This window comes from Marmota monax, unplaced genomic scaffold, assembly GCF_021218885.2.
Source record: "Marmota monax isolate L192 unplaced genomic scaffold, Marmota_monax_Labrador192_F-V1.1 WCK01_AAM20220418_F8-fsc00024, whole genome shotgun sequence".
Classification (NCBI taxonomy): Eukaryota; Metazoa; Chordata; class Mammalia; order Rodentia; family Sciuridae; genus Marmota; species Marmota monax.
The window spans coordinates 20,552,401-20,565,816 of NW_026695224.1; the positions used below are offsets into that span (position 1 = coordinate 20,552,401).

The 13,416-nt window shown below is 47.9% G+C and overlaps 1 protein-coding gene across 2 annotated transcripts in view; it reads left to right on the plus strand.

Annotated features, from left to right (window-relative positions):
* Positions 1-1,192: 1,192 nt before the first annotated feature.
* The window catches only part of Cdh3 (cadherin 3), a 49,085-nt gene continuing 36,861 nt past the window's right edge, over positions 1,193-13,416 (plus strand). The window contains exons 1-4 of one of the 2 annotated variants that reach the window (XM_046434767.2): positions 1,193-1,461; positions 2,272-2,363; positions 2,704-3,041; positions 3,251-3,371. In XM_046434767.2, the coding sequence (XP_046290723.1) occupies positions 2,994-3,041; positions 3,251-3,371 (169 nt within the window). In that variant the 5' untranslated portion in view covers positions 1,193-1,461; positions 2,272-2,363; positions 2,704-2,993. The remainder of the gene's footprint in view (positions 1,462-2,271; positions 2,364-2,703; positions 3,042-3,250; positions 3,372-13,416) is intronic. The other variant, XM_046434766.2, reaches the window with a different exon arrangement.

A 13,416-nucleotide genomic window follows, 5' to 3' on the forward strand; every position in this document is an offset into this window, starting at 1 on the left:
TGCTGTTCCTTGTAATCTGCTGCCCCAGGCATTTTGCCACATTTTCTCTGCCTGGAATACTTTCCCTCCAAGTGCTTAGCTGGGGCTTGTTCCATGGTTTGCCTGGAGTCCTTGTTCAAAAGTCCTTCTCTTGGCCAGACCTCTGGGCTTTCTTGCTCCCTGAATCCCATCCACTAGAATATTTGGTGGCAAGGGCGAGGCTGTGGCTCAGTAGTACAGCACTTGTCTGGCAGGTGCAAGCCCCTGGGTTCCACACCACAAAAAAAGAGAGAAGGAGGAGAAGGAAGAAGAAGATAAAAGAAAGAAAAAGAGAAAGAAAGCCTTGGGAAAATGACCTCTCAGACTCCATCACCTGCCTTTCTTGCTCTCGAGTTTCTGGTTGGTTTGGTGGATTCACACCAGGAGAAGGGCAAGAGGAGAGAGATGCTGGGTGTTTTTTCCCTGCATCCTCTCTGCTCTGGGCAGTAGAGATGCCTTTCTCCACCATAGCTGCCTTCAAGAGGGGAAGGTTCCCATGCTCCAACTACCTCTGCTGGATCCTTGAACTTCTAATACCACTTCTAATTCCTACCCCCACTTTTTTTTTTAAGAGGAGCCTGACTGTTTTGCCCAGGCTGAACCCTGCCATTCCTTTGGACCTTTCAAGAGGACTTGAACTCCCCAAACAGAATTCTGTTTCCTGCAAGACCCTCCTGGCAACACCTGCTGCATGGCTTTATTTTCTGCTTTCAGCCCTACCGCCTATTGGTGAATCTGCACTTCTCATTCTGTTTTTATTCTTCTACACAGTACATATTACCTCCTAACCTATTACATATTTACTTATTTGTTTACATCCCTCTACACTCTGGGATGGAAAGCCCAAGGGTGCAAGGACGTGTGTTTTGTTCGCTAATGCATCCCCAGGGCTTGACACCCAGCAGGCTGTCAGCAAATTTAACCGAAATTCAGAATAGAAATTCATTCAGTTAAATGAATAAATGTGAATGAACGATCGACTAGGGGAGCTACGGAGAAGATGGCGGTGTGGTCCAAGTGGCAGGCTCCAATGCTTACTCTCAATTTCTCCCCTCCTCTCCCTGCCCGCTCCCCCGCCCCGCGCGCCGGGAATGCTGAGTGCCCTGGAAGGAGGCGGAAATGAGCGCGCACTCCAGCCCTCCAGCCGGGTGTTTACTTAATTAGGACCTGTATCCCGAGGCTCGTTTGTGTTTAACTGTCCGCCTAATGGCCTCGCCTGGCTCCGGGCGGGCGCAATGGAACCTGCGAGGTGAGGATAGCTGGGCCTGCGCCATAGCTAAGCGCCGGCTCCCCTTGGACTTGGAAAGCGCCCCCACACGGAGAGCGGGATTAGAGAGGCGCAGAATTCTTCCAGCCCAGAGAGAAACGGCTGGCAAGGCGGAGGAGGCCAAATGAGCCGGATCCTAGAATACCAAGCAACATTGGGCTCTTGCTCTCTGCCAGGTACTGAGCTTAGTGTTTTAAACCTGTTAATTTCCTAGTGCAAACCTTTAGAGAGTAGCTGTTATAAGGCATCACGACATTATTACAATGGAGTAATAGCTCCACTGACAGATGGAGAACTGAGTTACAGCACTAGTAAGTGGTGGGGCCCTGGTTCGAACCCAGACAGTGTGGGCACAGAGCCAAGGTCAGGCAAGAGAGAGGAAGGACTCCTCTCTGTCTACCTCTTGGCCAGAGGCCTGTGAGAAGGACGGGTAGCTTACCAAGTTAGTCCTTGAAGGCCAGAGAATCTATAATTGAACTGCCCAGTCCCCTCCTCAAATCCTTAAATTTGAGTGGGGTGCGGGGGATGAAGAGGCATCATCTTGGGGTTCTCAAGGGAGCAGGGGAAGGGGAGGGAGGTTCAAGGAACTAGGGTGTGAGACTAGTCGGGAAAGTTTGTCTCACTGAGGAAAGGACATGTGGAGTGACTGAGCCTAGAATCCTGTCTATGCCCAGAACCCACTTGAGTGCGTCGAAGAGGAAAGCCCTTCATGTCTAACGTAGTGGAAAGAGTAACGTAGAGGAACGAGTCCCAGCTGCTCCATTTATCTCCCAGCAAGAGTGTAGGAGAGATCTTTGAAGAGAGAAATCACTGCACAGCAAACAGTTTTTAGTAGATTATGTCCAGTATTTCAGACCAATAAAAACCGCGTTTAAAAATTTACGTTTTACATAAAATTGAGAAAGCACTATTTATATTAGGGTGATGTTGCTGGAGATGGTGGGTCAATCACTAATAACCAACCTCTCGCCCTTTGGTACTCTTAGGGTTTCCAGACTCTGGGCCCTTTTCTCCCAGCCTCCATTTGTATATTTGTAAAACGGAAGTAAAGATTCTCCTGCAAGTAGAATCAGATTCGGTAACGTGGTCCCTGGGGACCTCACCACCAATTTTAAACCCCAAGTCCTCCCGGTTGCGGCGGGAGGGGGGCGGAGGGGGAGTCAGGGGAAGTGGAGAAAAAAGGGAGAGGGCAACCTCCACTGTAGTCGGGTGTGGGGGACACACCCGGCCTCCATCAAAGCTTTGGATAACTGCGCCTCCGGGTGCATGAATGAGGAGCCTCTGTTTCCAGTAGTGTTCAGATGTGTCTCTACTTTTTTTTTTTTTCCGCTGTAGTCGCAAGGCAAAGAGTCATTTGTCTTCTGATGCTGCGGAGGTTGAGGAATGGAGTGGGTTTTCTTTTTTCCCTTCGAATCCAGGACCTGCGAGACTGAAGAGTCCCTGCAGGAAAAGCCCCTAAAAAGCTGAAGAACTCTGGGGGTCACCAGGGACGACAAGAGGGGCTTCGCGAGTGCCATAAGCACGCCGGCTTCGGCCCCACCTGCGAGAGGGCGGGAACTTATGACGCTGGACCAATCGGCGCCTACCTGCGCTCACCTGGCCTCCTCCCGCCGGCTCCCCGGAGTCGCGGCGCTCAAAGCGGCTCTGAGAGTAAAGCTGAGCACAGTTCTGCTGTCGCGGCAGCTTCTTCATCCTTCTCTCTCCAACCATGGGGTTCCTTAGTGGGCCTCTTGCGTCCCTCCTCCTACTACTGCAGGTACTCCTGTGCCTTGCCCTCGCCCTAGTCGGGAATGCTCCCTGGAGGGCGGGCGGGGTCTGCACACCACAGCGGCGTCGGGAGATGGCCGGGCTTGGCTCCTTGGGGCCAAAGTAGTCCTGGATACCGGGTAAGGATTCCTCGGAATAGGGTATGCAGGTCCGAGCACGCAGTGACCCAGCCTCCCTCTTTCCCCCCTCTGCCTTCAGGCACAGGTTTGCTGGCTGCCGTGCGCGGCCTCGGAGCCGTGCCGGGTGGGCTTCGGGGAGTCTGAAGTGCCCTTAGAGGTTGGAGGCAAGGAGCCAGAGCCCAGCCAGGCGATGAGAAAAGGTAAGACACCCCCCCCCCCCGAATCCTGCTCTTGTTGAAACTCCGTGCGGGGAACCACACGTGGTTCGCTGCGTTGTGATCTAGCACGTTGTGTCCAGGGTAGAGTAGGGGACTTCTGGCTCCTACTCAGAATCGGGAAAGACACAGAAAGCCATTTGGAGTTTGGGATGGGAGTAAATGTCTAACGGAAAAGGCTGGACAGCGTAGCGCCCTCTAACGTCCAGCTCCTCCTGGCCCCGCAGCCACTGCTGCCTTGACCCCTTGATGCCTCGCGGCTGATCCCCCTCACCCAGCCCCGACGTGGAAAGCTCTCCCCGACTGGCCTCAGCAGAGGAATGCGCCGTCCACATTCCTCCCCAACCCCTGCGCAGGTGTGGGGATGAGCCCTGCCCCGGGCAGCCCCCTTCGCCCCTCTCGGGCCCCCTTTGTGAACCGTGCTTTGTGTCTCCGACAGACAGACAGGGTCTGTTTCTCTTCTCCGCGCTCCCCTCCCCCGTCCCCCTTCTTCCCGGGCAGCTGGAATGCACTCTTAACCCTGCCCTTCCCGGAGGGCCAGCGTGCCTGCAAACGGCCTGGCACACCTGGGCTGAAGCTACCACGCACAAAGGATACCCGCATCCCCCAAAGTCTTGGTAGTGGGATGCTAGATCACTTGTGCAGGAGGAGAGTAGTGTCCCAAGCCAGCCGCCTTGGGCTATGGAGACAGTGGATGAAAGATCAAAGCACATTTTTGATCTTCTATTACTATTCTCCTCCTGCCCTCAAAAACTTGAGTGGGGGGTCACTTTGGTGCGGAGAACAAGTGTGTCATGAGACCCAAGCAGCTGCCAACTGGTGGGAGGTTCTTTCCCTCCAAGTGGAGAAGACAATGGGGGTTTCTCCCTGGGATCAAACCCAAGTTCTTAAACAGGGGTGTAACCCAGGATTCTTGGGTGGAGTTCCAGAGAACTTGCCTGTGCATTTCTCTGAGGAGGGATTTATACTTACTTGGCTTTCAAAATATTAAGTACCACTGGCTCCTCATATTTTCCTAGTACTTTCATCAGTGTGCTCCTTAACTTAGGTACAAGTGCCCATTGCTTAAATGTGGGGTGTCAGTGCTGGGAGACCAGTGGCTCTCCTTTGTTTCTGCAAAAGAGGATTGGGTGTCCTTGAGTCTGTAAAAGGCTTAAAAGAAAAGAAAAGAGAAAAGAAAAAAAATCTTTTCCCAAATAACTCTGCACGTTGACAAAACAATTAACCGCCAGGCTCCTAAACCCTTGGCTGTAGGGAGCCAAGTAGAGACATTAAGAGGCCATGCCTCATAAACTTTAAATTCTTGCACGTGAGTTTATTACTGCTGGCTAACAAACTGCAACTGAGCCAACCTGTAAAAATGTTAACTCGGGCAGGGCCCCAAATCCAATTCCGGCTCCCTGAGGAAGCTTTATTGCTACCCAGACCTGTGCCAAATCCACACCCCTCCCCCGCCTCCATTGTCAAGTTCTCTGCTCTAGTCTGAAAGCAGGCTATGGTTTTGAGTGTTGTCAGTGCCTTATCTTTTTTACTGAAGCAAGAAATATCAGATTAGCCGTCACTTCACCAGGCTTGGGGTTGCTGGGGGGAAGCAGTGATCAAGTTTTCCATTTCATGGTTGAGTTGGCCAGTGCTTCCCAGTGACGTAAGGCATTCTAAACCTTTTGAGGAGATTCAGCTTTCTCGGATGTCTGGTTTAAGATTGTGAAAATGGTGGGCTTGTGACAGGAACACACCTGGGTTTCAAAACAAAGCGTGGGTTAATGCGCTTGGCTCACCTTGCCTCTCTGCTAATATGACTGGTTCTTGGGGCACGCTTCCTATGAAATGGGCTATCACATTGTCTTTAAAGGCAACTTTCTGGGCCCAACTGGCCTCTATAAGTTGACATTTCCCAAGCCAGGTGCAGTGATGTGCATTTATAAATCCCACCTACTTGGGAAGCTGAGGTGGGAGGATCCCTCAAGTCCACAAGTTCAGAGGCAGCCTGGACAACATGAGACTACCATCTCTCTCTCTCTCTCTCTCTCTCTCTCTCTCTCTCTTTTTTTTTTTTTTTTTGGTACCAGGGATTGAACCCAGGGCATTTCAACCCTGAGCTACATCCCCATCCCTTTTTATATTTTATTTTGAGACAGGGTCTTGCTAAGTTACTTAGGACCTTGGTAAATTGATGATGCTGGCTTTGAATTTGAAATCCTCCTGCCTCACTCAACCTCTTGAGTTGCTGGGGTTATAGGAATGTGCCACCGGTGCCCAGTGAGACCCCCATCTCTTACAAAGTAAATAAAATTAAAAATTTAAACTCAAATAGAGAGACCTCAACAAAAACTATGGGTATTTCTCCCCCTGGTCTTCAGTGACCAATATACCCACCCCACTGCCGTACTCTTAAAACAGGCATTCTAGCCTGAATTCAGCCAGTTGAAAGGGTTATCCTGCAGGCACATACAAACTCTCAAGATTGGCCAAGCTGACAATAGTTTTCATATTGCTAAGAAACAGTTGCCCCTGTTGTTTGCCCCTGGGTTATGAATATTACGGGTGTCTATGAAGTTGAGCTCAAAGAAATTATCTGATATAATTAATGCCTTGTTTGCATGTGTTTCTTCCCCTTCAAAGTCCTTCTACAACTCTGAGCTTGCTTTATCCTCCTAACATTCCCTTGAAGCAGGAAAGGTAAATATTAAGTAACTTGAGCTCTTAATCTCAGAGTTGGAACTTCAGAAACTCTGAAGCCCAGCCCTGCCAGAAGTTTTAAAGGTGGGGAAACAGAGGCACATATGATGGATTCAGTTCTCCAGGCTGAACAGCTCGCAGATTTTTTTGGAGGCTCCCAGGCATGGCTTTTACCTCTTGGTATGTGTCTAGGATATGGTACTTAATAGGATGCCCAGGAGGTATTTGCACAAATCATGATGATCTTATGAAGCTCAGCCCATTTTACAGAAGAAATCTAACTGGTTGTAGTTTCACTGAAGTCATTGTTGTGGGGACCAGCGGGGATTTAAATGAAAGTTTCTGATTCCTGAGTTCCTGGCATTTTTTTTTTTTTAATACTAGAAAATAGGAAGTGGATGGAAAGAAGTAGAATGCTGGAACCCTGAGTCCCACAGCCACCAATAATAACCCCTAATCATTTATTCCTTTCTATTATAGGGTTTTCCAAAAAACATTTCTGTAGAGGGAGCTGGCTTGGATACAGTCTCTGAGGATCCCAGTGTGGGGGCATGACTAGACCAAGAGTAAGAGATTAATCTGGAGAAATAGAACAGGAATGTTCCCGTACCCTGACCCCGACAAATCTAAGTTCCACAGTTCTTCAGGTGTGGTCTGGAAGCAAAGACAGAGAGGTGGGAGGTGGGAACTTGCCTGGGATTCATGTAGTGATTAGGAGTGAAGGACCTATGGTGATCTATCCATCCTTAACCGTGAGCTATTGAGAGAAGTAGCTTAATGACATAGTGATCCAGGACATCAGCATGACCCCTCAGCAGGTTCAATGAATCCTCAGTCAGCCTTTGGGTATGATGGAAACCTAACCATAGGGGATGTCAAAGTTCAATAAGGAACCTGAGCATGAATTAATTTGAAGATGATTATTTTAGTGTTTAGTATAAAATTGCTTTTCAGTTTGGAGCCCCTACTCTAGGCTTTGCCGTTTTCATTCTTTCAATAAACATTTATTTAGCCTCTGTGTATACAGGCACTCTTCTAGAACTGTGTCTAAAGCAATGAACCAAACAAAGCCCTTGCTTTTGGGGAACTTACAGTCTAATGTTAGTTATTTTCTGTGTTTATGGCTGTCTTGAAAAGCAGGTGGTGATAACTTCCCCTTAGCTGTGAAATGGGGTCACTGGGGCAATCGGCAGTAAGGACAGGTTTTAAATCCTGGTTGGCTGCCTCCACAGTCTCTGAGGAATGAAGGTTGGGGAACTGGGCCTTTGAGCCCAGCTGGCTGCCTTCCTGGCTCTGCAGCAGAGTAGGGTTAATTGTGGAACACATCGTGTTGCATCGCCATCAGTTGTGCCTGGGGAGCAGGTCTCAAACCTCTAGTCTCCCTTCAGCCTCCTCACATGGCACTCTGTTCCTAGGCTACCATGCAGGTGTCCTCTCCTTCCTGCTTCATCAGGAAGGCATTGTTCATAAAGAGCAAGGAGTTCCTGAGGCTGCAAACTATCACTCTGCAAAGCATTTTGAGGATGACGGAAAGAGAGGGAGAGAAGGACACAAAACAGCATTGCCAGCCCCTCAGAAGCCCCTTCCCTCCAGATAGCCACCATTCTTCCTTTTGTGTGTGTGGCAGGGACGTAGGTACTAGAGACTGAACCAAGGAGTGCTACCATTGACTATGCCCCCAGTCCTTTTTTAAAAATTTGAGATGGGGTCTCACTAAGTGGCTGAGACTGGCCTTAAACTTGGAATCCTCCTAACTAAGCCTCCTAAGTTGCTGGCATTATAGGGCTATGCCACTGCACCCACTTCAAATACCATAGATTAATTTGCCTGTATTTGAATTTTACATAAGAATCATACATTATATTCTCTTGGATCTGGCTTCTTTCTCTACACATTGTGAGATTCCTGCATAATTCTGGGTACAGTTGTAGTTGCTTCTCATTGTTCTGTAGTATCCTACTATTTGACCATGTGTGTGTTCTGTTGATGGTCATGTGAGTAATGTTTTTGACTATTATTAATAGTGCTCCATCAACTTTTTTTAAAAAGTTTTTTTTAGTTGAAGATGGACACAATACCTTTTTAAAGTTTTATTTATTTATTTTTATGTGGTGCTGAGGACCAAACCCAGTGCCTCACACGTGCTAGGCGAGTGCTCTACCACTGAGCTATAGCCCCAGCGCTCCATCAATTTTTTTCTTATTTATTGTTGGTGGTGCTGGGAATCAAACCCAGATTCTTAACTGTGCTAGGCAGGCACTCTATCACTGAGCTATAACCCCAGCCTTTTTTTTTTTTTTTTTTTCCCGAGACAGCTAAGTTGCTGAGGCTGGCCCTGAACTTGCAATCTCTCTGCCTTGGCCTCCTGACTAACTGGGATAGCAGGTGTGCACTACATCTGAATGTACACGTCTTTTGATGAAACTATGTACCCGTATCTGTTAGGTATACACCAAGGAGCATAATCGCTGGGTTAAATGAGGGTTGCCTGAGGATCCCAGCACTGTGGTTTTGCCCTGAAATGTCAGCTTTTCTCTGTCCTGCAGTAGCTGGATCTCTTCTGGATTCTCCAACCCCAACAAGTCTTCTTACCAGATCCACCCTTTCTGGACTCCTGTGTCTCATCTGGTCCTATGTTCAAGGACACAGGTCTTCATTATTTACTTGTTCCTTTGTGTCGGAGGAGAGTATTTTCCCATTATTTGCCCTGAAACTAATGCTTGTTTCTTTACCCCAAAGTAGGAAGGAAATCTGGAAAGGGCCGTGAATTTCTTAGGTGAAAACATCTTCCTGGGTGAGATTTTAATCCTCGCCAGTGTGGAGGAGGGCAGCAGCCTACTCATTTGGCCAGTATGGTCAAGTTCAGCTCCCCCCTTATTATAGAGAAGTGAAGTGTCTGAGATTCAAGGCCAAGTTGAAAGGGTCATTCAGCCAACAAGTGTCTGCATATCTCCTGGGTGCTAGGTATTCAGAGGTAAGCAAGGCTCACTGCTCTTGGCCTCCGTGAGCTCCTGATTAGAGGAAACAGTTTTCTTCAGGCAATTTTTTTTTTTTCTTTTTCTTTTTCTTTTGTTTTGTTCTGGGCATTGAACCCAGGTCCTTGTGCATGCTAGGCAAACTCTCTACCACTGAGCTATATCCCCAGCCCACAAGACAACTTTAATAATGAATCTTTCATTCAACAACTCTTTAATTGAATGCCTACTAAGTGTCAGGTATTGTTCTAGGTCCTGGGTATATATTAGTGAACAAAATGTCCAAAATCCTCCACTTATGTGCTTATGGAGAGACAGATAAAATAAATACTGGCATGTGTGATGTGTACGAGAAAGATATTGAATGGGGGATGAAAAGGGAATAGTATAAAATCCACTAGCAAGGGTTGCTAACATGTTTTTTGAGAGACCTATAGGAAGTGATGTCTGAATTGGAGCTGAGGAAGAGCTGGGGCAGCAGAGGCGGCTGGGAACGTGCTGGCAGGGGAACAGTAAGCAGAATAGATTCCAGGAACTTAAATCATTTATTTAACCATGGAGCGTAAGGTGGGGGGAGCCAATGAGCAGCAGACAGTGTGGAGGCAGCTTGAATTGTCTCACCCCTCAACAGAGGTAGCACCGCAAAACTTGGGAAAGGCAGGAGAGACATTTGAAGCCCCTGTTGTAGCCCTATGGCGGCCAGTATTCCCAAAGTCTCTTCTGAACCAGGACACTGGGTCTCACCTCCAGCATCCTCTCCCTTGACGGTTTGCAGACTGGAGGATGCTATTGACTGTTGACTTCCCTGCTCATTTAGTTATCCAGCATCACCAGCACAGGCAGCAGAGCTGGCTTGCAAGGGCTGACAAAATATCAACCTAAATACCGTTTATTGAGAGCTTACTGCATTCCAGAATCACACTATGTACTTTATGTAATAAGCCCCTTTAATCCTCCTGAAAGCCTCCTGGGGTGGGCAGAATTGGCCCCATTTAAGTGACTTGGAAACCTTGGCTTGTAATTTTGTAATTTAGCCATGGTCACCCACCTAGTAAGTTGTGGAGACAGGCTTTGAACCCAGGTCTGACCCCCTAAGTGTGAGCTACCAACCATTTGGGAATCTTTGTGGGAGTAGGAAAAAGATTGTGAACCCCAGCCAAACTAGAGGAAGATGGGAAATAGTTAACTTCTGACCCAAGAGCTTTGAATTCCTGTTCCCTCCCAAGGCCTCTGTTAATCACCAGAAGCTGGAGTGGTGGGGGCCCTTCTGTCCAGTGAGCTCTGGCCTCCCTTTTAGGATGGGGGGAGTAGGGAGGGTTCAGATACCAGGCCCCATATCACTCACACTGACAGCTCTCTGCAGACTCTGCTTCTGTTTGTTCCTCTTCTGTCTTTCCTCACCCGCCCCACCCCCAAACCTGGCTCTGAGTCCAGGAGCTCTATGGTCTCTGTCCTGCTTTCTCCCCTCCCCCAGCCAAATCCTGCACCTCTGCCCCCCGATTCTGGGTTACCTGCAGTGTCAGTAGTCTGCAGACTCCCCCAGCTACTGAAATCCCTGCAGGCTGCAGCTGCCCTGGTCCTGCTGAACTTTGGGAAGCTGGGGTCCTGCTGCTTGGGCAGTGCCTGACCCTCAGGAAGCAAGCCCAGCGGACAGATGCCTTTCCCCCTCCATGCCATCTTTGAACTCACAGCTCTGGGTCTGTCACAGTCTAACATCTGAGGAGAGGGCTCAGAGCCAGGGCCACACAGAAAGGAGGTGGGAGGGATGGTGGGCTGCTGCTTCCCTCATGAGGCCATACAGAGCCCTAGGAAGGACAGATCTGTTCTCTGGTGACTTACTGGTTAAGTGGAGCGACTGGAGCTAAGAAGGTGCAGTTCCAGCCTCTTCTCTTGCTCCTCCATCTCAGTAACCCCACTTTTGCTGATTTAAGACTACACAAGAGGGCTGCAAGTGTAGCTTTCTGGTATCAGTGGTAGAGCATGTGTTCAGCGTGCACCAGGCCTTGTGTTCAAGCCCCAGTACCAAAAAAAAAAAAAAAAAAAGGACCAGCTTAGTTTGGAATTATGTTTCTATTACCAAGAAACCTTGAAAACCTGTATTGAATACTTGGGAAAGTAGGTTTATTTTGCCCAGGGTTCAGACCTGTGGGTCTCACATTTGCTTTAGGAAGTCTCTGATCCCCTGGAACTCGTTGTTTACAGGAAAACTCTACCTTTTTTCTAGGAAGATTCCTCCCCCCAAATTTGAGGACTGTGGCAAGGCAAGGACCAGTCATTCTATAGAAAAGCAGGAACTACCATCCAGAGAAATGGTTCCCACCTGGTCCATTCAGAAATTCTTCAGACTCTTGTCAAACCCAGCAGCAGGGACAGGACTATGGTGTGCGTCTGGGCACTGGTAAAGGAAAAGGGGATTGATTGTTGGCCTGGCTTCTCACCCCAAACTGTGTGACCAGAGGCAATGACTGTGAGTCCCAACCTCCAGCCTTGAGGCTTTAACTGTCCTGTGTGGGAAATGCCTCCAAGGCCCTGGAGCTCTGAGGAGGTGGGGCTCTGCTCGCAGTGGGCCCAGGTAGAGAACAGCTAAGGCTGGCAGCTTGCTGAGCTACCTCTGCCCAGCGAGACCCATCTTGTCATAGCTTCAGGCAGGGGGAAAATAGCTACTGAGGGCTCTCCCCAAGCAAGCCAGTACAGGACTCCAGGCCTGTATCCTGCCCTCTCCCTATGGAGTCACTTCAACCAGTGCTTCCCACTAGGCCTTCAGACCTGCTGTTTTCATGTCTTTTATGGTCTTTTTCTGCTTCCAGAATTCTCCTAAATTCCCCAGCTGGGACTCAACCCCATTCCCATTGGCTTAGCCCTGCCTTTGGCTTCTGAGTCAATAACAAGTTTAGCTGATGATCAAAATTGCCCAGGGCTTTTTTTTTTTTATCATTCCACCCCCATATATATTATTTTGTATTGTTTGTGCAGGTCTGATTGGTTGGAATTTTTAATTAATCTATAAAATATGTTCATTGAAAAGACAAAGTTTTTGCAGTAAAATATGTGGCACTTACTATGTGACAGGTATCGTTCTCGGCATTATACATGTATTTAATTCATGTTATATGTATATAATTATGCTCATTTAATTTTTGAACATCCCTTGAGAGAATTACAGATGAGGAAACTGAGATCAAAACCCTACACAAGATCATACAGCTAACTGAGTGAGTAGTAGAGTTTGGGTTCAAATCTCAGTCTGAGCTGAAATCACTGGATCCTGCTGCCTGTTCATAGAAGCAAATCAGAAATAAACACATAATGGTTCTTCTCTGTTGAGAGCCACAGTCAAGTCAGAATGATGCCTAGCATTTTTCCAGAGGGAATGGTTGAAAGGTGATGCCAGCGAGCCATTAAGATGATGACTGAGTTAACCTGTATATAATTGCTATGACTGGATGATGCTAAATTGAAACAGGCTGTGTATTGACTTGTATATGGACCCTGCTCCAGCAATAGGGCGGCTCTTGCTGCTTTGAGGCGGCTCTGTGGCAGCTCGGTTATTTGTGCCCAGCCAGACTGCAGCACTTCTCTTTTCCCATTCTGTTCCCTAAGGGCAAGGACAGTTAATGGTTTAATGTGTATCCTTCTAGACCTTTTTCTGTGCAAAAGACTTAAGTATCATACAGGGTTTGTAAAAGCAATTGGACTAAGTCTTACTTACAAATGTTATTCTATAACTTGTTTGGGGGGGTGGGGCGGAGAGGTAGTTATGGGGTGGGGGGACATTCTACCACCGACTTACAACCCTAGCCCTTCTTGTTTTATTTTGAGATAGGGTCTTGCTGAGTTTCAAAGGCTGGCCTTGAACTTATGATCCTCCTGCCTCAGCCTCTGGAGAAGCTGGGATTGTAAGTGTGCACCATCATGCCATGGTACAACTTGCTTTGTGTGTGTGTGTGTGTGATGCTGGGGATTGAACCCAGGACCTTGTGCATGTAACACAAGCACTCTACCAACTGGGCACAACTTTCTTTTTTAACTTAGTCACAGGCATCTTTCTAGACTGTGCAATACATATCAATCTTGGTTTTAACCACTCCACAGTCTTCTATATGGTGAACAGACCATTATATATTTGGCCAGTCCTCTATTTTTATCTTTTACAGATGTGGTGGTAGGGAGGAGTTAGCACAAAAATTGGGAAGTGTTTGGATTTTTAGAAATCCAACTATCGAGAATTACCTTATTAGGAAAGACTGTCATAGAAAGAAGATGGAGTGAATTGTGCATCTTAACCCCGTCCAGATAAATTGAGCTTTTCTGGTTGAACAATGCCCTTAAACAGACTGTGCTGTGAGCTTCAGATAAGGTAACTATTTCATTAAAAA